The following is a 27,315-nucleotide window of genomic DNA, read 5'->3' on the forward strand; positions in this document are numbered from 1 at the left end:
CTGCTTTACGGTTAAATGCTGTTGATATTTGATATCAGTGGAGTTATTTTGGATCACCATCAACTTTCTAGCACTTTAGGTATTTTTCCAGCCTAGAGATCTGTCAGATCCTATTTCTTTACTATTAGGAAATGTAAATTGAATAAGAAGGTTCTGTGACAATATACAAAAAAGGAAAACAAAAATTAAAAAGAATTATTAAAAAATCTCCCTCATAATCCACTGCTGACAACTGACTTCTGATTTTGTTTCAGGTACTTCCCATCAAGGTGGCTACTCCCATGATGCTGTGGTCCATGCATTACAAAAATATGGCATTCATCATATTGACACAGCAAAAAGATATGGCAGTGAATTGCTCCTCCAAAAAGCCATCAAAGAGAGTGGTGTGAAGAGAGAGGACCTCTGGATAACTACCAAACTGTGGCATAGTGACTATGGCTATGAAACAAAAAAAGGCCTGCTTGGAGTCATGTGAAAGACTTGATGTTGAATATCTTGGTATGAATCTTTACAGAGAGTTCATTTATTGCACCTTCCATGTGAGTATTTGCAAAGATGGATGAATTCCTGAAGAAAATTATGTAGTGCAGATAGATCAAAGAAACCAAACTCTGCCTTTATTTACACATTTGCAGATTTCTTGTTCTGTTTGTTCTCTAGGAAGTTCATGTGCATGTAGTTGAGAGCACAGACTTTCTCCTTGTCACAAATGTTTTAAAACAGATCAACGTATGTTTTTTTTAAAGGTACATTTCATTGCTAAATTGATTTGAGGGACCACTACATGAGCCTTAGGTATATTACTAAAAACACCCCAAACCTATGAAACAAGGATTCTTAAACTTTACAATAATTTATTGGTAACAGGGTGACAAAAATGCCTAATTTCTTCTGTGGTTTGTTATATATCAAGGAATGGGAGTCCTTTCTAAAATTTATTTTTGAAAAAACTTATGTTGAACTTATAAAAATTCTGAATTTTGGTTTGGTCTGTCTGACGCAGTATGCTTCGTGGAGAATGTTAGAAGTATCTACAAGACTTCAGATGACTGAATCTAACACTGAATTAGCCTTAGGAGTTAGTGTTTCTGCTGATAATGTCTGATGGTTAGGTCAATTACTTCTGGATTATGCTTCTATTCTCACCCTGTCCCACTGTTACCAATAAATAAACTTTAATGAGGAAATTAATAGCTTTTACAAAGTACAGATTTTGCAGAATTAATGGGATATAATATTAGTGGCAGCTGTGTGCTGTGTATACTGTTGATTTTTTTTTTTTTTTTTTGCTTGGGTACTTTGCAAGACGAAGGGAAAAGAAACTGTATCTGTTAAGATACTGAGATTTGTATGTGTTTCTTTGACTCCATTCTTTCTGGAAATGTATTCCTTAACTTCCTACCTGGGTACAGCAGAATGCAAAATCAATAAAAATCTGTGACATACAAGTACAGGCCATTGCAAAGAGACTTTCATAAACAATCTGTTGAGCCCTGACTTTCTGCTTTAATTTAAGAAATAACATGTTTCCTCCTCTCTGCTTTCTGCTTCTTATGTTTTGTGTTTGGTTTTTCTTCTGCTTGTTGTGGCACTGCTGCTGAATGTCGATGAGACGAAAACTTGACTCACTTCCAGGAAATAATTTTTGGCGATTCCTTTTAGTGTACTGTAATTTACTTTTATTTTCTCAAGTACTAGACTGATTAAAGTAGGTGCTCACACAAACACTCCACTTAAATATTGCTGCTAGGTGGAAATATATGAAACAAGGGAAAAATATGAGAGCAAGAAATACTGTCACCATGTGAGAGAATTATTGGACTAGCATAAATAGAATTTCAGTTCATCAGATATGTTCAGTTCAGACTTCTTTTGCTCATATTGCTAAGACAAAACAAGGAGTATAGCTATGGTCTGTTCAGTTTGCTTCCACACCAGATTTATTTTTTCCCTTCTTTTTTTTTTTTATACCATCACCTGTCTTCCCTGCTTCTCCACCTTTCTTCTACTGGTACTGGTGTAGGAGATGTCTGAAAAATTTATAAAGCTCTTCCTGAACCACTACTTAGTCTGACATAGTGACCTAAATCAAGGCTGGTTTCAGCTTGCTTTAACTTGATGATTTGTGAACTGTGATGGCTTAGGGAATACTTCACAGGCAATTCACTGATCCGTGAGTGAGGAAAGTGACCTCTGCAATAAGGATGGAATGGCAAATGGAGTAAAGATTTTGGCTGCTTGAATTTAATCTGTGTTGGTTCAACCTTACAAACCACTTTTTTAAAATACAGTAAGATCTCCTCATGTATGAAAGAGATATGATTGAGTTCTATGTTTAGTGCTGTGTATGCTGTGAAGTAGACCCTTAGAGGAGGTACAATATGTGGTGTGTTTCATGAGGTTCATGCAGAGCATTATGCTTTAGGGAGTCCTGTATCTCCTGTCTGAAAGCACTCAGCTGGAAAGTGCTATTGAAAGGCTTTTCAAGGAAAAAGTGGCACGATCTTGAAGCATGAACTTTTAAAGTGTCCCAGGAATGCTTAGCATAAGAGCTTTTTGTTGGAAATTGAGGCTTATCCCAAGTCTAACAAAAGTAACTGAAGGGCAGAAGATCGGTTTGAAAATATGGTTATGAACTTGCAGAACTAAGCTTAGATATCCTAGCTCTATTTTGTTTATACCTGCATTTTGTGTCCCTTTTTAGCTGGCTGGTCTATAACATACAGAAGATAAGAAATCCACGATAATGAAACATCTGGTGATAACAAAGAAATTTGTGTCCAAGCTTATTTAGAAAAGTAAATTCTTCAGTTACAAGCATATGTTAAAGCTGGCACTTTTTCTCTGAAATGGGAATGTGAATTCAAGGTATGTGAAATGTACCTAAACTGAAATTTCCTGAGTTCATTACATGATACTAACCAAATATGTGGGGGTTTGCAGCATTTCTGTAAAGATAGATGGTTCATGTAGAAAATTGGAGGATCCTAAGTAATACCTTTGTGATGTTAGACATTTATGTTGGAAGGAAAGTTAGTCATTCAGAAGGCTGCAAAACGAAGCTGTAGGGAGCCCCGCCAGCTAAATGTGCAGCTAAGCTCTTCGTTCCAAGGAAGAGCCTGTTAATTTTCTGGAGGATCCTTATGGGCTACAGTCCATCCATGCAGGATGAGTTAGAGACAGGAAATAATCTAACAGGAATTGATAAATCTGTGCATTAGCAGTGCATAGAATGCCAGCTGTTGAAACACACAAACTGTTGGAACTAATTGCAGCTCTTTAAGAGAAAGTGTTCCATGTAAAATACTGTTATGAAACTGTTTCAGTAACCACTTTTTGACCAAATGGTATTCGGAGAGCAGTGTTCCAGGGTTTTTGTTTGAATCAGTAGGTTATATATCCATGAGAAGCTGGAAACTTGTATTGTTTGTGGACAGTGGCTGTAACAGATATCCTGCTTTTCCCATATTCTAAATGTGGTCCTCAACTGGCAGTCACAGTAACCAGTATGAAAAGGTAGTAAATCTCACAGGTTTGGCAGCAGCAGAATACATTCCTTGGGATTTGGATCAACCCCCCAAAGTAACTTCTTGAATGTGATTTATGGGTTACCGAATTCATAAACAATTTTATTTTCCCTTTGACTGTTATGAGTCTGTCACACTCAGGCAAATCTAAATTGTCACAGATCCTTAACTGGACCTGGACAAATGTTCTATTGATGTGTTCAGTGTAATAGATGAATTGCAAAAATTATGATAATACACCGAGTTCAAATTGTCTATTAATCCAGAACACTTTGGATTAACGAAGTGTTAAAGGGCTTGTACTTCAAAACATTTCTTTTAATTATTTTTTGACCCTTTCTATTTAGTCTTAGGAATTGGAATAGAATTGCAAACTTTAATTTCCATGACAACATGCTGGTGGCTTTTAAATGTGTAAAATGCCCCTGCACTTTTGAGTTAAGAAAAACTGTGTTGATTGCAGGTGCTGTAACCACTAAGAAGTAATAAGCCACTCTGTTTTAAATGTCTGTGTGAAAGCCGTTCACATGTTAATTTTAGTTCTCCTGCAGTACTGTGTTTTGACATTTGAAGTTCAGGCCCTTGCTAACCACTGTATGGTTTGATTGTCTGTAAAGGATGCTTTGAAAATCTGGTAGATGCAAAATTTGATTCTGAATGTTTGGAGTTTTTTTTTTCCTCTTTGTCAAGTGCATCCTGATAATGCTAATCACTGGCCTTTTTTTGTTTTGATTTAAGGTTGTTTGGAAAAAAAAAAAAGTTTGAAAGACATCTCAAAGTATTGACTGATCTATCCTACACAAGGAACACCACCATTGTTCTCAACAGATAAAAATGTAGTCTGTTCTTAAAAACCTCCAGTCATAAAGTAACACATTTCTTGATTACTAGAACTTTAAGCTATCTTGATAAATCATTTAAAACTAATTTCTTGCCTCCAAAATGAAGAGTGTGTTCTTGTAATCCCCCAGGAGGGGAAATACTTTAAGCAAAAGAAAGCATGTATGTGTGAATGTGTGTACAAATGAAGATGAAATCATAGACCTTCTTTTGTGATGTGCTTACTGGTTTTATTTGCCTGTACAGGTATTATGGAAAGTTTTCTAACATGCAGTAAGCAGATCCTAGTTTAAAATGAAGTGTCCTTAGTTTATCTAAAGAGAGTGGCAGCTCCATTGCTCATTGCAAGGTACGTTGTATTCCTTCTGCTTCTAGCTGTGCTGGAGCGGTTTGTGCATGGCTAGCAGAGACTCCATTCTACTCCTTATCTCTGGGACAAGGTACCTCTGCCCCACATCTTTCACAAATTTTCCTTGCAGTCAGGAGGACTGCACTTGAGGATCCAGTAGATGCTTTATAGCCCTAAGCTAGATGCTTTCTAGTCCAGAGTATTTTTCTAACTGTGAAGTAATTTTTCTTTCAACAGAAAGCCTAAATTAAAATAAACATAATAGGATGATATGGACATCACATACATTATAACACTTTTCTAAAAAAAGAAGGACCAGCAGCTAATGATGTTTTCATTGAAGGGGTCTCAGACACTTCATATGGGGAAGGATGATGTACTGCATTTCCTAAAAATCCAAGGCTAGAGTTATCATCCAAGGCTTTCAGTTATCAAATCTGGTAGAAGTCACTCTTCTGAGAGTACTTCAATTTCTTGGGCTGAGTGCAAAGCGTCTTTGTATGTGGAATCCTACGTGTAGTTATTTCTGTGAACATCTGCAAACTGTGATACCTAACTGAATATTCAGGCTTTTGAAAAAGTAACTTTTAGTGAAATTCTGCTAAAGTGAATTTTCTTTTATTCCTAGAATCATAGAATGGTATGGGCTGGAAAGGACCTTAAAGATCATCTAGTTCCAACCCCCCTATGTGTTTCTGCACAGTTAAAGAGTTCTTTTTAGTCTGACTTGGAGGACATAACAAGCAGCACTTAAAGATATGTAATCCTTCGTTTTTACATGAGATAAACTTACACCTACTTATATATGACATTTGCTTTATCCAAGCAAAAAAGTTTAGATTAAAACATAGTAGTGTCTATGCAGTAAATACTTCCAATGACATATATAGTTTTGGATCAAACTGAACACTTGATAGCAACAATTCTTAATGCTAATAGTTGCTGAAATATGCAAATATTTGCTAATAATTTGCTAATATATGTGGAAATTTTAGAAGATGCTTTTTTGGCAACAGATTTTAGTGTAGTCCTGAGTTTTAAACATAACCTTACTAACTGCTTGAACCGATATCCCAATGTTAGTTTTCATTTCAGTGTCACAGAAATTGCTATTTATTCCAATACCCTACCTATATCGGTATTTGTTCTCAATAAATACCACTTCTTTCTTCAGAGCAATTAAAGAAGATGTAATTATTTGCAGATCAGTGATGAACAAAACTGCATGTGGGTTTTTTACACTTTTGTAAATTAGGAGTGTATTTTATGCATAGAAGGGCAAACAATAAACAAGTTGCCAAATAATGCTGCAAATCATCATATATGATGTATTATAGTGAGTTTTGTGTTACCTTTTTCTTCTTAAATTGAAGTTGAATTTATATTATATAGAGGTGGAAAGCTAATATACCAGCTCAGTGTTATAGTAATCATTAGTGCAGTCCATAAATGTGAATTACAAAAATTATGGCAGATGAACTGTTTCCAGAAAGAGGTGCTGTAAATAAACTGTGTGATGCATTCAAAGAATGAGAAACTCTGCTCATTGCAAACAAGTCTGCTTTTTAGTTCTTAACTCTGTCTCTGAACTGTTTAAAAAGGAATATTATAAAGCACAATGGTGCACATCTCAGTCATGCATTTATTTCCTTTTCCTGTTTTGTGTCAAACTAACATATACAGCAAAGACCAACACTTCTTTGACTGGGATGCCTGCAGTTACCTGTTTAATCTGCCATTAGAACTTAAATAGAAATGTAATTGTTTTCAAAGTATCTCCTAAGATTCTCCTACAGAACGTCAAGCAGTGTCTATAAGCTTATAAAGGAGTTATAAATCCTACCCTTTTTGAAATGTAGGTAATCTGACTTTGAGAAAAATATATGTGAATTTCTCAGTTTTAATTCATGTTGGAAATACTTCCTTTTTCGGTAGGAGGATGGATAGTCTCTTGTTGCATGGAGACAACACACACACACAAAAAAAAAAACTCTTTCCTGAGAGAGCAAATTTCAGTAACTGCTTGGATAATTTTATCAACAGTAAATCTGAATTGCATTTGAAATTTGTGCTAACATTTCATAAAATGTAGGAAAGTATAATTCTGTTCCCTTAAATTAATATTTTTTAAAATGCTTTTAAAAAAATTATAAATGCTGCCACAAAGTTACAGCAAAAAAAAAAAGACATGAAAGAATGTGTTGTTATTTTCAATAGAAATTAATAAATAGACGTATTCTTTAAAAGGAAAAAAAAAAAAGAGCTACTGCTGAGGTTGTATAAAAATATCTGTAGAACTGCCAAACATTTATCTTCATATTGTGGAGACCTGTAGCTCTTAGCAGTAGTCCAGTCTTAATTCCAGGGACCAACGTCGCTTTGATTTAAATGGGGCTTGTTATGTGTTGGAAGCTTAAGTGCAGATGTGACCATGAAATTCTAATTACAGTGACCTAAGCCTATGGTACACGTGCAACTTCTGCCACCACAGCTGTTGATGAAATGTTGTAGACTTTGTTTGTTAACACTAGGTAGATGTTTACAGTAATGATCATGGGGTAGTAATTGTAACTGTTTTGATGATAATATGTTAGGGGCCATTATGGATGGAAAATGCTATTTCACATGTTTTGATATCTATATTTTTAGGACACCTTAATGGGTAGTCTGGTTCTTTTTCAGATCTTTATTTAATATACTGGCCTGATGCACATGTTCTGGGTAAAAGCAGTCGAGAGGTCCAAGATGAGACCTGGAGAATGATGGAGGAGCTCTACAAGAAATGTAATAATGAAAACCTGCCTTGGCAGAGGAATTATAGTGTATTTTGGGATTTGGGGAATTCGGAGTGGGAGATGTTCAAAGCCAATTTGAACTGTGCTCATGTTTCACTGTGATTTGGGTGAGTTATGTGAATATCTTTGGAAATTGCAGCATTAGCATTTTGGTAAGCTCATTAAGAGAGTTTTTTTTGTTGCTTGTAAATAAAACATTGCCAAATTATGCTCTTGAGATTAATGACAGCGTGCATACTGTCTTGAGGAAGTCTACAGATTACACTGCAATGTATATACCACTGTAGAACATCTTTGTAGTAGCCTTATCTTTTTTAAGTATAAATCATGCAAAGTTTTAGAATAGAATAGAATTGATTAGTTGGAAGAGACATTCAAGATCATCAAGTCCAACTATTAACCCAGTACTGACAGGTTACCACTTAACTATGTCCCTGAGTGCCACATCTACACATCTTTTAAACACCTCCATGGATGGTGACCCCACCACTTCCTTGGGCAGCCTGTTCCAGGGCTTTACAACCTTTTCAGTGAAGAAATTTTTTGTAATACCAAATCTAAACCTCCCCTGGTGCAACTTGAGGCGATTTCCTCTTGTCCTATCACTTGTCACTTGGGAGACGAGACCTACCCCCACCTTGTTACAGCCTCCTTTCAGGTAGTTGTAGAGGGTGATAAGGTTTCTCCTGAGCCTCCTTTGTTTCCAGGCTAAGGAACCCCAGTTCCCTCAGACACTTCTTGTGAAAGTTGTTCTCTAGTCCCTTCACCAAATTCATTGCCCTTTTTTGGGCATGCTGCATCACCTTTAAGTTTTTCTTGTAGTGAGGGGCCCAAAACTGAGCACAGTATTTGAGGTGTGGTCTGCCCAGTCCCAACTACAGGGAGACAATTGCTTCCCTAGTCCTGCTGCCACACATTCCGACGCAGGCCAGGATGCTGTTGGCCTTCTTGGTTGATAGCTGACTGAATATGAGCCAGCAGTGTGCCTGAGTGGCCAGTGTTGCCAGGTCCTTTTCACAAAGCAGCTTTCCAGCCACTCTTCCCCAAGCCTGTAGTGTTGCATGGAGTTCAGCACCTGGCATTTTTGAAACTCATACCATTGGCCTCAGGCTGTTGATCCAGCCCGTCTAGATCCCTCTGTAGAGCCTCCCTACCTTCAAACAGATTGACACACCTACCCTACTTGATGTCATCTGCAAACTTTCTGAGGGTGCATGCTATCTTCTCATCAAGATCACTGATAAAGATATTTAACAGAACTGGCTCCAGTGCTGAGCCCTGGGGAACACCACTTGTGACCAGCTGCCAACTGGATTTAACTCCACTCACCACCACTCTCTGGGCCTGGCCATGCTGCCAGGTTTTTTTAATCCAGTGACATGCAGGCAGGAGAATGCTGTGTCGCTTCCTTTAGTTTTTTTGGTGTTTTTTTTGAATGATGCTATTTTCTATTGTCTCATACATTGTGGTACCTTTTAGATCTATTTGTGCTTTAGAAAAGGTCAACAAAACAAAACAACTAGATGAGGAACAAATACTCAACTGCAGATTCTTTGATGCTTTCTTTTGGGAAAAAAAAAAAAATCAGAGCTATTCTCTCACGATCTGATCATTGTCAATTTAATTTTTAGTGCACTGCAAAATTTGGTTTACATTCATAGCAATAGGAAGAGTAGACAGCCCCAGTCAAAGTCAAAATCTATAATGCAGATTTAAGAGGAGGATTTTGCTCTTAAAGTATGCTCAGTCTTTTTCTGAATTTAATCATTCTGTAGACTCAAGATTCATTTAGCTGAGTGTAAGTTTTCCAGGTCTGGTTGTCATCTCAGTTAGATCATCTACAGAGGAAGGAAAATTTATTGGTCTGGTTGCATCAAGTGCATTACTTTAAGTTCCACATTTTTGCTTTAAGGGATTACAGACTCTGGATGTCCTTACCATAACCATGTGTTACTGAAATGATACGCAAATGTTAACCACTCTGGAGATGGAAATGCAATGATTCCTGAGGAAAATGTTAAATAATTTGTTTGCATGGTTAACCACTAGACTTTCCACTGAAGATTAAACACTTGCTGCATATCTTGGTGACTTGCTATGTGTTATGTAAGCAACATGTTATCCTTGCTATGAATTGAGTACAGGATTTGGTCAAAACCCTTACTTGAGGAAAAAAGTCATCTTCATTTATTATGGAGAAAAATTGTAAGTTCTATACTAAACAGGTGCGTTCTTTTTTTCTCTGAACTGGACAATGGTTAAGGTAGTCACTGGTTCCTGTTTGGTTCCTGGGGTTTTTTAGAAAATGTTTGTTCTGGAAAATAATTAGTATAAACAAAAAGCTTCACATTTAAGGATTTACAGTTTAAACGAATAATACACTTCTGCAGCCAGTTCACAAAGGAAATAGTGAAATAATTCGGCTTGCTAGTGGATTTAGCAACTATCTGTGTCCACAGTGACAATAAACACTGCTCTCTGTGGGAAGAAAATGGTTTCTGTTATGGGACTGATAATGCTTATCTATCCGCAAGAGACTTATGTGATGGTTGAAAGATCTCAATGTTGAGCTAAGTCTTTTGTGTGGCTGAAGTTAGCAAGATTTTCTTTAATCGTTTCTCTGTACTCACAGGTCAATTGAGTGCAGATATTTTAAAAAATCTCATTCTTTCAACTTCAATTTAAGTTCAGGTTAATGTTTATTCTGCAAAATTTTACTTACCTGGGGCAAGGAATATTTTGAAATAATGTAAATTATTAATAGTCTTTTTTGCTGTTTTTATTGACTGCCCTCAGAGGAGGGTAAGTAAGCTGTTGATACCCCAGGCTGTGAAAGTCTTTGATGCAGACTTTTTCTGAAGATTGTGTTAAGTTTTTTAGATTGGTCACAAGCTGACACAAGAAAAAAAATACACTGAATCTATATTCATAGCTTTTGAGAGATTTATTTTTTTTTTAGGTCATGTCTACAAAGACAGATTGAACTGCATTCATCTGAGAGCCAGCACATAGTAGCTGAGACATAGGGCTGCATTAGCACAACTTGCAGGGTTTCTGGCCTGAAGTATCTTCTCACCTAGCAAGGGAATACCTGAGGTTGTGGGTCTGTGCCTCTGTCCAGGTCAGCATGCACTAATTTATAATACTCTGACTGCAGATAATAAAAGCTGTGTGTGACAGGTTAAAAAAAAATAAGTATCTGAATTATTTGTCAACGTTATCAAAATAAATATCTCAGGGAGCAGAAGACTTGCATAAAAAGTTGAACAAAACTCCTCAGGTTATAATCAGTCCAATCTTAGTAAACTCTGAAGTACCTCTGCCTGTAGAAGTACAGTTTTATTGTTCCTTGAAGCAGCACATGCCAATGAAATCCATGTATAAACTGGTCGATGCACCTTCACCGAAATGTGTGAGTACCCTTAAATTTACTGTTTCTTAATCCTTTACTGCTTAGTAGTGATTCCTATGTATCCATTCATAATGGAAGTTTGGAGTTGAGCTGTAGCATCAGGATATTATCATAAGTAGAGAATAATAGGTTCAGGTTATGGAAGAGATGCTTTGCTAACACTGAAAAATCCCCACTGTGGCTTACCGCTGTACTGTTTTTGTATTTCAGCAAAAGGAATTTCAGGTTAACATTTTTCAAAAGAATCTCTTGTCTTGGTACAATTTGAACTGGAAACATGAACAGTTTAAAAATCAGAATACGAATAGTATTTGTTAGAGATCTCCACTTACCATGCTGAAGTTTCGGGCTGCACTCATTGGATCTAGTGTACTTTATACCTTTGGAAGCTGAATGGAATCTGTTTATTTCCCCAAGGCTGGCATCTCAGGAATGTATTTGAAGGAAGGTTTTCATATTTTAGCATTCTCGCCCTTGTTCTTGAGTCCACTGTTCAGCTGCCTTACTGCAACTGAGCAGCTATCATCTCATGCCAGTTTAAAAACAATTTCTGGAATCCTGGGCCTTTTTCTTAGATTTTTCATGACACGTATGAGATCATACCCAAAAACACTTCTAGGAATTCTGAAGCCACTGTTGTCCTGTAGTAGAAAAGGATGTAATCCAGAATATAATCATTTATTGTCTATGTTAATATTGCACACCCTGAAAATTTTACCCACTTTAGGTGTTCTAATCCCACTGGGTTGTGTCTGGAATATGGTCCTGTGTCTTTCTGGTTTGCCCTTGAACAGACTCTTTAGCTAAACATGCTCATCTCTTATTTTCTCCTGGATAAATCCTTCAATATGAGTCCATTAGAAGTCCTGCCAACATCTTTCCCTCTTTACCCTGAAATTTGTATAATTTTACTTTCTATCTTCTCTTCCCTACAAACAAGGCAAGTTCACATTTTAGTTTTCCTGTTGCAAAGCCAGAGCCCAGTCCTGACATTTGCTGGTTTCCCTTAATATCTTTCCAGGGAAAAATGTCATACAGTCCTGGTCAACAAAAACATATATATATTTAAAGTGGTATATAAACCTACAGCAATTTTCATTCCACATGCACAAGTCATACAGAAAGTATATTAGAACTCTTATTTACCATATTAATGAGTCATAACACAACTCGTTTCATGACATTCACATGCTGGTTAAGAAAGGATTCAATGCAGAAATGTCTTATTTTGTCTTACAGTCTGTTGTCTTCCATAAGTCTTCAGATCCTGAGACCTACACACATTTAGGCCTAGCCTTGCTTCCAGGGGGAATTGTGCCATCTCTTATGGTAGCACAGGGCTCAGAATTCTGCACCTCATCTTAGTAGTAAGCCCAAGTGACTGGAAGATTTTGTAATGGAAAAACTCACTGAGAAACTGCAGCAATTTCCACCTACCAGACCCTGCAGGTTCTTTATGTTGAGAGTTAGGAACAAATGAATGAAAGAGGATAATCGTTATTTTCTTTACTGGTTTTAGAATTGTAGCGTGTCCCTGACAGTAAAGGATAAAGGCACTACCTGCACTAAAAACTCCCATTTAAAAGTGCAGACCAAGCTGATAGCTCGTTATTCATACCAGGAAGGATCTTATTATTGAACTGGTTTCTATGAGATGAGGATGACCTCAGTATCATAGTTTTCTTCAAATGCTGTTATGCATGAGAATGTAGCTGCTTGTTTTGTTTTGTTCTGTGACTTGTTAATCTGCTCCGCTTCAACGGGAGCTGTTTCACAGGAGCTGGGTGACTCCAATTGCTGTACATGCACCTGTCTTAAGGTTGCAGTCAGAGTAAAGCAGTCTTCATCTTTACTGCAGTGCTGAGAGGCAGAGAACTCAGATGCGTCTTTGTTCAACTGCCTGCATATATGCTTTCCTTTAAACAGTTATGTGATGAAGAGTTCTGAGGGAAAAGGGAGAGAGAAAAAAAAAAAAAAAACCAAAAAAAATCTTAGTTTTGGTCAGTGAGATGTTTCTGTATAATAACTGGTTCTTTCTGTTGTAACAGCTGAAGTCAACTAGGATTCTTGCAATATCAAGGCTATGGTTTGAATTTTTGTGGTCTTGTACATTGTAATTTTGTAGAATTATCCTGTGCAGGACAGAGGCCAGTCTGCCTACAGAACTCTTTCCAAGATACATACATTGAGTCAAATATTCCCTTGACACTGGCAACATTCTTGTATAGGCATTTGTCTGCTTGGAGATGAAAGCAGTGTGGTGAGCTGCTTTGACATCATGGATAGTCATTATACGTGCTCACTAGTAATTCGGTCCATTCCTAGCGAAATGACCCTTTCCATATGCAGTGTCTTTAACGACCTTGATTTCAGCATTGTGGCTAGCCCATCATCCCGGCAAGCTTTTCATACACACATGCACATGATTACTTGTCTCTCCATCTAAAAATGCTGGGAAGAATGAGAGTCTCCAGCCAGCTTTTGCCTGAAGTTGGCAAGAGCAGTAATGTGGTGGTTGTTCTGGATTCAGATCCCACTGGGACTCAGTGCCATTTTACTAAGAGTAAAATTTTTTGCCTATCTTTTCAGTGTAAGCAGAGCAGCTTATGCTTACATGAAATACTAATACTTGCATCAGAAATTCCTTAATATGTTAATGTCTGATTTTGCTAAACATAGAGAAATGCTCTTAAAAACAAATACAATTATTGCATTAATATGTTAAATAGTCTTCATGTATGATTTGAAGAGAGTCTCATAAAGTTACAGAAATTGTTAGCCCAGTAATTGAAGCCATGTCACTATGTCCTTGGAAAAAAAGCTACATTTTTCCCAATTCCAAGTGAGAGAAGAAATCTGATCAACTTTAACAGTATTCTTGTCCTTTTCATCTTTGGGCATAGACCAGTTCAATCACTATCTTTTTCTTCCTTCATTTTCTATCAGGTCTTAAAAGTATGAGTGAGGGTTCAGTATACCAAATACAACCCTTGTGTAGGCACAAATTTCTAGTACATCCATTCTTAGATAACATATTTTGGTTTTATTCTACTGAAAAACTACTTTAGAGCTATGTTTATATTGTCAAATTATGAACAGCTGAGAATTCATAAACATTTGTGATATAGCTCCACAAAATGATTGGCTTGTGTTTACATTAGTAGAAGTCATATGTGAACGTGTGTAGTTAAGTTGCATTAAACTTTTAATAAGTAAAAGCAAGTAACTAATTTTCCTAGCAATGGATATTTTTTACTTTGTCTATAGTATTCTCTCTGTTCAGATTAAAACGTCTCGTTTGGCTTGTTATTATCAGAAACACAGTTCAGAGGTGTTTTCATGGGTTGAAGGTGGTTGCAGTTGGTGAGGATGTTGGTTGCACCACACCCTGTTGATCAGATAAGACAGCAATTAAAGACGTATGGAAGAAAAAAAAAAGGCTACACATATTTATGTTGAAGATCATAAAGAAGTCTTCATAGTATGCAGTATATTATTTAAGAATAAGAAATTGCCATAGAATAAGAAAATGCCATTTTGGTGCAGATGTAAAAGTGGGACCAAAGCTAAACTTGCGTGAATGTCTATCCTCATTTGTGATGTGTTGCTCTTTTTTTTTTTTTTTTAATTTTAAAGATTTCATAGGTAGTTCTAAGTGTAAAAATAAGCCCTCAGACTTCCTTGTTTCTTGATATTGCAGTGTATGCTTTGTGCTTTTTTCTACTAGTAAGGAATCCTTTTTGTCAAAAATTGAGAGAAATCTTTTTGCTTCGCACATTAAAGGAAATGTGCACATTTGTGTACCCAAACAGAATTGGCTAGAGTTCCCAATGTGAACACAAGAACTCCTGGGAAGAAGGCAGTGCTGAAATACATATCAAAGTAAAGTCCTTGGTCAAAATAATTTTTTGTCTCAATAAATAATATACATGATTTGGGGAAAAGGCATTATTTACCTGTTCTGCATATATTGAATTCAAGTCGTAGATTCTTAGCTATTGTAAAACAGTATTGCGTTATTGACATCAGTCGGGTTGCTGTTAACTCATACCAGTTGGGAATCGTTATCCCCTCTGACAGGGAAGTCCAGAAAGTATTCCAGTGCAGGAAACTGTCCCATCGTAGTTACAGTGGCAATAAACTGTTTAAAATCTCACTATACGCTCTCCATAATGCTTTCAAAGTGCTGATTTTAAAGGTATATATTCTAATAGCCTTTAAAAACTAAGCTGAGTTGCTGATAATTTTGATCACTTTTTCACAACATAGCTTGTGGTGGCATTACAGACTTAATGTACAGTGGGATTGAGTCTGTACCATGTTGCTTTTGCAGTTTTGATTACCCAGCTGTTGAGCAGCTATAGAATGTCTTGGATATAAAAATGTATTTTCATCCTTTTCTTAAGCCTATCTTCTGCTCACAGTATGATTCTACATGCTTAAAACTGGCATAAGAAAAGAGAATATCTGTAAGAATACAAGGGAATTGATTGAGTTTTGAAAGCAACCAACAAACAGCCTTTTTGGTGTTGTTTTTTTAATCTGATCTGGGCTGTAATGTTAACTCAAAGAAAAACATATGTCAATATGACTAAGAGTGTTGCATTGTAGTAGTGAGAATGAGCAGCCAGAGTCAAAGAGACAGAATACATTAGGTTAGTATTGCTACATTATGCTCTTTAGCTAGCCATTTAACGACTGAATGTTTTATAATGAGTTTTCAACCATAGAAGTTGACAGTCTGACCTGTACTCATACCGTCTCTCCTGTAGTCCTCACAGTTTGTCACGGTTCACAGGTGGTCTGTAGCAGGAGTAATGATCATGGAATTTGAAGAGCAGGAAAGTCATTTTAAGGCAGATAAGCACCTATACTGTGGTAATGAATGGGATAAAAAGAAATACTTTGGGGGAGGAAGCATGACTTTTGTGTTTTCAGTTTTGCCACAGTTTTCCTGTGTGTCTTAGGGCACTTAGCCTTTTGGTATCTATATTTTTTAGTCTGTGAGAGAGGAACAAGTGTTATTTCATAGATTTAGAACTTAATTCCATATTAGTTCTGAGAGTCATCTGCTTTATTTATCAAGGCTTTGACTTGCAATCTGCATGAGGCACACAGCCTACAGCTAGCGAGCTGTGCTGAAATCAAATCTTGCATGGTTTCTGTGAGTAACACCATTTACCCACAGAGAAGTTCTTAGTGTGTGTATCAGAGACAATGTGGACCTTTCCAACCTGTGTAACCTCTGTAATAAAGATACAGTTACTGCAGTTGACCTCTTGTGAAAAGTGGATCCATTTGTGTTTTTTATTCTGTGGCCTGAATAGAAGATGTAACAGAACGGGCACTGTTCACTGGACGTGGGAATTCTCCCTTGCTCTGACTCATGTAGAGCAGCAGGGAGGGGGAGGAAAACAGGCTCCACAAACTCACTATCCAGTTTTGTCATTTAAAAAACCTTTTTGATCTGAACTTTATACACTTAATATTCCAGAGGGTATTTAGAAGTTTGATAAAGTGCCTAGTAGTGCTAGAGAAAGATAAGGCTCACTATTGTACTCAAACAATGTTGTGGTGCCAAGGCAGTATGTTTATGCTTTTTTTTTTGTTGCAAGACTAACAGTGCACATCAAGCTGCATATCATTTGGTATTATACTAAATAAAGGAAACAAAACCCAATCGTTCTCTAGGTTGCCATGAAAAAATGCTTTAAGCTTAATATGCAGCTACATTGCAAACCAGTCTGTTGGCATGATGTATTGCTTCACAGCAGCTGGGAGTAATACACTGTGGTAAAACTACCAGTGTGGTGGAGGCCAAGATTTTGTTGTGTGCAGCAGAGAAAGATAGTAATTTTTTTCCCCATTATAATCAACCATTATTTTGCCAGTATGTTTTCTAATGTGTCTTGCAGAGTTTCATGGTAATTTTTCAAAGCTGGATTTATGTTCCACCACTGCGGTCAGTCAATTTTTAGCATGCATAAAAGAAGCATCGTTGCCAAGTTTTCCTTCAAGCCTGTGAAGTCAGAGTTGCAAGGAACCAGGACAAAGCCTCAATAAGCTTTGGGAGCTAATGGGGAATTGCACTCTTTGTTTATAGCACCTGGCACGTTCTCAAAATCTGCTTCTCAGGGGCCAAACCACACATTTCCTGAAGCAGATAAGGGGGATGCCTTCTTTCCCTGAGTCACAGCTCTCTGTAAATAAGGCAGTATAGAGATATATTTTACAAGTGTACTTTCTAGAGGGATCGCAGCTAGCACATTGCAAACTTTATCTCAGAAGGCCTGAACTTCAGGACTAGTTAAACTGCTTAAGTTAAAAAGAAGTAGAGACTTTAAGATAAATTAAGTTGAAATTAAAGGTTTCTTTACCAAAACGAAATATGTGGATTAATGAAAATGAAATGTTTCAACTGCATGGGGAAAAAAAATGTTAAGAAAATGCTAGTTCCACAAAAACATTGACATTCTAATTATTGTTTCTCTGTTATCTGGGAAAATGTTTATTTTCTTGGCAATTTTGAATTTTGCTTTCTCTGCAATGTGGCTCTATACATAAGAATGCTATACTACTGATTTTTAGTAAGAACGACTCAGATGACTTTTAAGACAAAACATAACTGACCTGAAATCTCTTGATGGGAAATATAACAAAAACTTACAAGTAAGTGTGACTTACTGTGGAACTGCAGTGTGACTGTGGAACAGATTTCTAAATCACCTATGAGAAGTACACTAGTGAAGTGTACTAGAAGTACACTTGTTTTGTCCAGTTAAATATAACCTGCAAATTCAAGATACTTTGTCATCTTATATCTCTTATTTTTATATGCCAATTTATAGTCTACTTGCCAGTTTGGGGGGGGGGGGGGTTGTTTTTTTTTTTTTTTTATATACATAAATCATATTTAGGAATAAACTATTTGGTTAACACATTTTTGTCCAGCTTTATTGTTAACTTTCACTTCAAGTGAAATTTTTCCTTTCAATTTTCATATCTCTCAGTTGCATTATAAGTGCTTTTTGGGTGTCTATTTCAGCTTCAGATGAAAACAGCTCCACATCATTCTCTGCTGACCACAAGAAAGTGGCAATTCTAACTCTGGAATGAGGGCAGTTTCAGTCCAGAAATCATTCCTTTGACATCAAATAGCTGAAATTGCTCAATGACTTCTTTTTTTTTTTTCCTAAAACAAAACACACAAACAAAAAACACCAACCCAAAACCAGTGTAACTTTCAGCTTAATTACTTTCTTCTTTGCTGTAGACATTGGTATGCATGTATAATATATATGCAGGTAGCACATGCATATATATTATATAGAACTGCAACAATACTGGATTATCAACAGAGATTGGATTTCTGTGTTCATGCGCCTTGAGACACATGTTCTATCTGCAGAGTTACAGGCTGAAATGCACATCAAGTCTAGACAAAGTTCACATACTGAAGAAATGAGTCTGATTCATAGTCCACAGATTCCACAGCCAAAGCAGGACCTACTACCACGACCACTGTTGGTTTCCCTATTAACTGTGTTTAGCACAGAGTAAGGACCAAACCATCAGAGGTGAGTCAGGGTTAGGATGTGGTGGCAGGCCAATACAGGGAGCTGTGCTTTATCATATCTGAGGTTTAAAGAAAGATGCAGGATTTCAGGACTGGCAGCACTTAATTTCTACATGTGCATGCATGCTTAAGGCTTATTAAAAAAAAAACCTTCACATCACCTATGTTTAATTTTATTTGCACGTCAACAGGAGCTGCAAAATCTAGATATGTTTTTAAGCTTTTTTGTTTCTTGTTAGATACTGCTTACTTAACTGAAGTTTTTATACTGAGTTTTATGTAACATGATGATCTAACAGAAATACAAGCAGTGCTGCATAGTTCATTTGGGCTGTGTGCCCTTGTGTTGTATTGCTCACACCTTATTAGCCTTCAGCAAATGTTCCACTTTTCTTTAGTTTTGGCAAGCTGTTCAGAACACCATTTCCTTCTTTTCATGCTAGTGGAGTCCAATTGTTCTTTGCTTATACTACATTAGCCTTTCCCAGAATTTAGCCTGGAGTTTTTATACACTGGGGAGTTTCCAGTGTGTTTAGATTATACAATGATTTCCTAGTGTGACTATGACGAACCATGTGTTCAGATAATACTGTCCAACTGGATTTTGTTGCTGTTTTTCTGTGTTTCATTGCAGTATTTTCCTATAAAGAAATTATGCATACAATCATTTTGTCCCTTGAAAGTGAGAGTTTTCAAATCATCATCCCAAATAGTTAGGATTCTTCCAGAACTTTTTCTTGTTCTGTTTCTTATCAGGTTTGTGTAGGTCAGCTGGTGTAAGCAACTTTCTTATCAGCCATCGTGAGCAATTAAAGGAAGACTCTGTGATTACTCCACATGTTAATTGGGTGAGTGGATAAATATATTTAAAGTATCTGCATTTGGGTTTTTGCTATGGTTTTTTTGGTTAATAATCTCTTCCCACCCCTATGCCTGGAAGACTACACCCAAACTAGCCTTAGTCATACAGTTTCTTCTCTTCCATTTCAATATCCACATTGAAAACCATTCAGGAAGATGACCTGAAGTGGCAGGTAGGAAGGAAGCCCTTCCTCCTTTGTTTTCCCCAGTTTCTCCCAGCCTACTTGGTGGTGGCTAGTTTTAGGCACAAACAAATGGTCCATATGCCTGTTTTTGATGATAAAACAGTTTAGAAGTAAAATTCAGGGAGCACTGAACATTTAGCATTTCTAGAGTCAATAAGGTTTTGGACAGCCCATATTCAAATATTATCTGTAATCCCTCTAAGCAACACTGAAAGCCTCAGGTAATTGCATATCCATGCAAGGGTGCTCGTTCCCGTGTTCCCCTCTTATTTCATATTCATATTTCAAGATCTCAGTGAACTTCAGTGGCCACCTACAGACCAGCAGACTTCCAGGACACTAACAGCTATTCCCTTGTTGCAGTTTTGTGCTCACAGCTGTGCTGGAAGTTCATGCTCCCATTCCTACCAGCTCCTGGCAGTGAAAGTATGCTTATGCTAGCATAGATCTGGGAACTGGAATGGATGAAGTGCAGGCTCACGCTTTTCCCCTTTGTACAGGTGGTGAGGATTTCTGGCAGCTGTTTATGAGTCAATGTCATAAACAGGCACGAAAGGTTGCTCAGAATGTGACTGTCAGAACTGAACAGCTGAGTTTTGCTGTCTGCTAGACTAAAGGTTACTAAAGGACAATTATGAGGTAAAACCATATCAAATATTTAATTCTGTTATTTAAAATAAACTATTGAAATATGTCTTAAGATGGGCAATTGGATGACTAAGAATGAGTGAATTTGCCAAGGTTAAATTGTGTTGCCTCTTCAGAATTATAGATCTTCAGAGTCTTACTGGAGTTTGGCCTAAGTTGTTACTGTGTGCTAAATGAGAACAGCCTTTCAGTGTCCCACTAAATCACTGCAAGGAAAAAAAAAAAAAAGTAATCTTGGGTTTGGATTGAAATTTTCTTTTACCTGCAATGTCAAAATGTTACCAATCTTGCTGTGTCAGTAGCTTTAATGGAGAGAAGTTGTTTCTTGACACTATTCAATGGCATCTTTTTTTTTTTCTGTGGCTGAAAAAGACACAAAAAGTTTAGACAGTAGTGGTACCTAGGGGTGGGAGGGGGCCAGGAGGGTGCCCCTGCTTTGTTCAGCTAGTCATTTTTTAAGGTGATGCACAGAATTGTTCCAAATTAAAACCAAAACAAAACCAACAATGAAGTATCCATGCTATTGCAAACTACTCCATTTTGAGCAGTTTTGTTATAGCATTAATTTACACTTTTTAGAGTTACAGGAATCTTATAAATCATAGCTCAGGTTCTCCTCAAGAATATTTTTTCTGTTTCTTGCTTAGTGTTGGAGAGTTACTAAATCTGATGGTGGGATTCCTAAAGTATTATCAAATAACTAATGCATTCCTAAATGTAAATTGGGAATGGAAGTGCTATACTGAATTCTTATTTCACTGTCCAGAATTTATAATACAAAAGATCTTTGCTATATGTATGTATAAAACACCATACTCTTTCAATGAACTTACATCTAAATACAAACCCTTTGCAACAAAGTCCAAGTATTTAAGAAATGGGTGAAAGAAAATCGCTTCCCTCTTAGCTCTGTTAAATTTGCATAAAAAATTTAGGGTGTTCTTGCAGTTCCAACAGTTAATATGATCTCAAAAGGGAAAGTTATATTTTCTGAGAAGAGGAGGAAGCAGAAAGGCAGAAGAAAGGAGATCATTTATTAGACTTCTATAGTCTTTGCAAAGCAGGTAGTAAGCAATGCTTCTGTTTTACAAATGAAGTTGTAAGTACTGCCTCTCTTCCTGGTTCCTGGAAAAAACAGTATCATCATGGCTTTTTAAAAACTAGGAAAGGCCTATTTTTCAAGACTATAATACTATTAAAGTATTTAGTATTAAGTAAGTACCTTTCAAAATTATGATCTACAGTTAAAAATACTGTTAAACACTGTGTAAAATGATGATATTTTATTCTAGCATCATGTAGAATGAAACCTACAACCTAGAAGTTAGAGGTTTATATTCCAGAGTTTGCAATTGACTTGGCAGCAGTAAGTTTGGATTTATGCTCATCTCTTTGAAGACTCATATGGCCATCAATCATCAGGAAAAAAAATAGACTTTGTAAGAATTTAATTCATGTATATGTTTCATTCAATGAAGTGGTACACTGAAGCCAAATAAAAACTGTTCCTCTCCATATTCCATGTAGGAATGCTCAGCAATAATTTTACTACTTTTATAGCAGTATTTTTACTTCTATATGTTTTTAGCATATTTTTTTTAATATTTTTTATTGTGTAAAATTACTGTGTAATGGCCTCAGAGACATTTAGTAGTGTTGTTAATATTGCCATTCATATTGAGCTCTGTCACGTCAATTTGTACAAGGTAGAAGTGTATTCTAGTGTTTTGAGGCATTAGGAAACAACCTCCGTGTATGTAAACTTACCTGAACTGTTCCTCTGTAGAGAAAACGTTTCTAGGCTTAATTTCAGTTTTCCAAAGAGAAACCATTGTAAGACTGTGCATTCCCCCTGAGAAACAGCCTGAAGTTCTGATGCAGGGAGACTTTACCAGGTGAAAAAAACCCACAGCAGAGTGGAGACAGTGAGGCTTTCGTACACCATCATTCATGGTAGGACTTCCTAGGCCCATCTGTCAGGACTGTTATTAAGGTTAGCTTTTCCCCATTGTGCTATGACTGTTATAAAACCCACCACTTCACTTAGTAGAGTTTCCCTGTGGCTGACCAAGTGGCAGCTGTGAAGAGTTCTGTAATGTGAACTGTAAACTGCTTTATTAAACAAGTGCTTGCTTTTATGCACAAATAACTCGGAGTAGAGTGCCAGAAAAGATGAAGCTCTTCCTCTACCACCATATGACAGACAGCCCTTGCCTGAGAAGAATTTGATGACTAAAATAGCAAGGGTGGGGCAAGCCAGGAAGTAGGAATTATTATTTTGAGGGGAAGCACATGTTGACCACTCACCCTTATACCTCTTCTAGCTCAGAATGCTGCCCCTTGCATTCAGCTACTGCTAGAACTTTCCAGAAACTTTTTGCAAGAAAAATAAATTCAAAAGTGCTTATTTCTTGCATTTGATAATTTTAGCAATATATTTAAGAAGATAAATACTTGCTGCTACCAACACATAACTGCATGTGCTGAAATTTAGTTGACAAAATTTGGGAGTCTCTTAATTCAATGAAAGGCACAAAGTGGAATCTTCCCGGGGGGAAGTATTTGTTACTGTGTATTCTGCTTGTGAACAGGGAGGTGACATCTGAACATGCTGTTCTTGCTTTAAATATTCCATTGTAACCTGGAACTGTGCTGCCTAAAAATCTTATTAGACCAGCTGGTAAATTCTGCTTACAGTTATATTAGTAGTAAATGCTGAATAAGTCACGTGATGCCATAAGGATACTACAGATTTTTCAGCATTTGATCCTAAATACCTCATTCTTTATCTAATATTTCAAAGATGTGTTGTTACACTTCGTGTAAAGAAAATCTACTAAAATTGCTTATTACTACTGTAATAGTTGAGTAATATACTCGGCTTACTCTTTTTTTTGCCTCAAAATCTTGCGTAAAACCAATGAGAATATTTTCTAGTCAGCTCAGGTGCAAACAAGTGAATAGCAGTATGACCTAAGCACTGGTCTTACGCATAGAAACGTGAAACGCAAAGGCTACTCAAAGGTCAAGAAACATCAAAGGCTGAAGACAGGGATGTCTGCTGCTTGAACCTAGTTCCCAAGTCCACCTAGTAATTTAGATCATAACAGCTTTAGGCTGACTCAGCCCAGCCTTCGAGGGGCACCGTTTTTTCTTAGCACATATTGAATGACTGCCAGCCTATTGTTCCCGACTATTGTTGTCTGAAAAGACAACATGTACTAAAGATGAGAAACAGGAAATGTTCATTTGTCCTCTTTGTGGCAGAAGAAATTGTCCAGATTCCATGTGTTGAGGTAATTGTTCAGAAGGGTATTTTTCTTCAAAATGCGCAAGAGTTATATCACTGGAATAATGGTGATGGCCAGTCACAGATGACCGCGTGTTTTATAAAATAAAACACTGCCCATTTCCATCTGAATCCAGAGGGAGATATGCTTCTTACAACACAAACTGTGAAATACTTGTTATTGAAATAACATCTCTAAGACTATTGCAGAGGTTCTGTTCTGTTACGATTTTTGCTATGTGACAGAATACGTGGCTTTTCCGAGATCTTTAATTTCCAGTAAGCTCTGTTTCCTTTCACTTCCAACAACTATGTCTTTCTGGCTTATTACTTTTTCTCCTATAACTGGTTCTTGGCAATTTGAGATCTTCCTTCCTACAAAAGGTCTTGGTGACACCACAGACAGAATAGAGGATTTTTGATGTACAATCCATGCCAACAGGCTTTGCTTCCAAGGTCTGGCCCCCATCCTAAGCAAATTGGTCTGCTCGCAAACACAGTCCCTGCTCAGCCCCATCCCCTTGCCTGTGCAACACAAAGATCATTAGTAAAGAAACAGGAAAGGAAGTAATTTGGGCAAGAGAAGGTAGTCTCAAATCACCAGTAAAAATGACCTGATGCTAATTTCCACTGTGTATTTGCATATATTTGTCAAACACAGAACAGAACAAGAGTACAAGTCCAACTGCAGGTAGGACAGATAACTGCTCTGCATACCTTACTGTTGGGGAAAGCATAAAATATGTATTAATCTGTTGTGCCTGTTAATGGCAAAAAGCTGCTGAATTAATAGCCTTCATATGCTTTCTAGGACTGATAACTTAGCTCTGTCTCCCAGGAGCAATGATTTAATTCATGTTGTATTTTTAAAACAAGACAAAAACTATTTTAATTTATCAGTGGTGTTTTCTACTATGTGTATGTTCAAAGTTTTTATTAAAAGTTTATTTCTGTTTACCTAAGGTTGAATACCACCCTTTCCAAAGATCTCAGGAGCTGGTCAATTATTGCAGGAGCAGAGATATTGTTTTTGAAGGCTACTGTCCTTTAGCCAAATGCAAAGCACTCACTGAGCCTAGGATCATTCAGCTGGCAAAGAAATATGGCAGAACTCCAACACAGATTTGCATATGCTGGAGTATACAGGTAATGCAGGGTGCTAATGAAAAACGTGTTTCCTCTCTCAGGAAAAAATGCAAAACATATCAGGTTTTGTGCATCAGACCAGAATTTATGCAGAAAGTATTTTTGCCTTCAGTATGTTGATATAGCAGGAACTAACTGTGCTGTACTGGAAATTTGGAATGTAGCACATAAAGCATGGCAGTATTTTTAAATATGCAAATAATCTGATTGTAGGGAATAAAAAGAACCACCAATAAAAGTGATGTTTTCAACCTAAATGTTACAAGCATTATGTGACATCATTCCATTTCTATCACTCAACATGAAGTACAAAGCAGTGAAATAGTGTATTAAGTTGACATAAACTATATCATCGATGTTGGAATTTAATACAGTGTACAGAAGTGCAGTTAAAAAGAGCACATAGAAATGGCACTGACTTCTGAAAAGTGACATTAAAACTGCAGAAGACGTGAGGAATATCTTGAAATATTTTGAAGAGTTACTTTGAAACTATGTCCATTTTAATGCTGAGAAGCATTACATTTTCCAGAATGGGATTGTAACTATTCCGAAGTCCACAAAAGGACTGAAAGGATACAGAAAAACTGCAAAGTAAGATCTGGTTATGCACTCAAGTCTAGCTAACATCTGAATTACTCTTTAATACTTTGGTTTGCCTCCCCATTTTCCTATACCAGTTTATGTATTGGGGCAAATTAGTTAAAATTGGCAAATTATAGTATTGTAAAATTGCTACAATATAGTAGAAAAATATAATTCACAAATGTCAGAAATCAACTTGAGAGCTAAACAATCACTGTGTATAAAAAAGATAGCTACAGAAAGTTCTTTCGTAGTTGATTTTTATCATTAATATTTTTATTTATGACTTGACTGATCGTAGGAAATCCTAATCTGGTTACGGTTAGGTCTTTTCTGTGATAGGCACATAGGTCAAATGGAAGGAGTTTATATGTTACACACAACTCTGTATGAATGCTGCAAAAATCTCCTGGGTATATCCCAGACAGTGACCTTTTAAGGCAGTCACAGTCCTGCCAGAGCTGAGTCTTGCCATACCTTCTTCCTTTTACTTCACTCACAGAGAAGGTCCAGCACAGACAAGGAAAAGTGGGGAATGAATGAGGATTGGCCGTATGATTTCCCTCACCCTTTTTTTCATTTTATTTTCATACTATATGTTTTAATTAATTGCTTCATTTTTCTCTCAGTTTCTCTAACCTGAAAGTGTGCTTTCTTTGGGGGAGGGGAGAAGAGGGGAAACCACAACAACCTTATTGTTCCTTCCAAAAATATAGTAGGGGTATGAACTGTTTGGCAAATCAGGAAGAAACTTTGCAAGAAGATAGGAAACTTCTGTCTGCTAGTTAAATCACTGTATGTGTGAGAGTAGGTGTAAATCAATGTACATGCAGTGAGGATTTCTCCTGGTAGCTGTACCTGTTCATGTCGCTCCTGCCCAGAGTAATTATTCTGATATGCACACTGCTTTCTGTGGTACACATACGACTGTTTGAGGTACTGTATTGTGAACCAGATCAGAGAACTAAACACACAGGGTAAAAATCCCAATGTTATTTTAAATCCAGATTAATTCTGTTTTTACAGAGTTTACTCCATGGCCTCACCAATTAATGCGGCACAACTGAGGGAATGCGTCGCAGCAAAACTTCAAGCATACACAGTATTTCTAGTTCTGTGACTGGCCCCTGGTTTACTTGAGCCCTGAGGTTTGACTACAAGGGTCATTCCAGCAGACAGTGATTGCTGGATAATGCAGGATGGGAGGAGCTCATTTGGCACCAGTTCAGGCTCCTCAGGATCTTTTTATTCAGTATGGAGGAACTCTGACAAAGTCAACAGACCAATTTAAAGCAACTTCTGAAGTTCTGAAGTGCTAATGTCTGAATAAGATGCCTGCTAAGAAAACACTGACAGGGAGATTCATGTTGCTGGTCTCACCACAGAAGTCAGTGGCTGTAAGAACCTATACATGAAAACAGGTGGTTGCCTTTCAAGTTAGTACTGAGGCACTATAGCACTGTTTGGTTTTGTATTAGCTGGTCCGTGAGGGCTTTGTCTAAGTAGACATGGAAAGGACAGATACAGCCTTTGGTTTGCTAGCTTTGTGAATGTGCTGATACCTTGTAATAATTCTCTTTGGCTGAAGTTCTGAGGCAAAGAACTGTAACACCCTAAACAGAACATTGTGCCATAAGTGAAATACTGAGCTCAGGCTTCCAGAGGGATTGCAGTCAGGGAAGTCCATATACCCCTGGAAGTAACCATATAGAGTGCTGTCAAAAGCAGCTTTGATGCCAACATTGTCTTGGACCCATGCCTGAGGCCAGAGTGCTACAAAAACATCTTAACAGAGTATACAAATAAAAACCAGTCACAAAAGGAGCAAAGAACCCAGTGGAGCCTGTCAACTTAATGGAATCTTGTCTATGACAAAATATAAGAGGAATTTCCAGAAGAAAAAAAATACAGAAAAACTCTCCCTCATGTTTAAATGAACCTTGGTCAGTTTAAATAATGGAAACGCTCATGATTTTGTGTTCATGATGTTAACTATATATTCATTCCCATTGGTGTTTGATTTTATAGTAGCAGAAGATGATGTTGAAATTTTGAACAGAATGTATGATGTTTCCTGGGACCCAAGCCTTACTGTCTGA

At 37.0% G+C, this 27,315-nt stretch overlaps 1 protein-coding gene across 1 annotated transcript; it reads left to right on the forward strand.

Annotated features, from left to right (window-relative positions):
• Positions 1-254: 254 nt before the first annotated feature.
• Positions 255-27,315, forward strand: LOC103773957 (uncharacterized oxidoreductase ZK1290.5-like; the record flags this gene model as incomplete). The annotated part of the gene is given in 8 exon segments (XM_008941340.1): positions 255-450; positions 452-501; positions 7,402-7,503; positions 19,259-19,350; positions 24,449-24,631; positions 25,164-25,196; positions 25,199-25,224; positions 27,228-27,315. Coding segments are annotated over 8 exon segments (770 nt in total), but the record flags the coding sequence as incomplete, so codon positions are not given.

The sequence above is a fragment of the Merops nubicus genome, unplaced genomic scaffold, assembly GCF_000691845.1.
Source record: "Merops nubicus isolate BGI_N331 unplaced genomic scaffold, ASM69184v1 scaffold18935, whole genome shotgun sequence".
Lineage (NCBI taxonomy): Eukaryota > Metazoa > Chordata > Aves > Coraciiformes > Meropidae > Merops > Merops nubicus.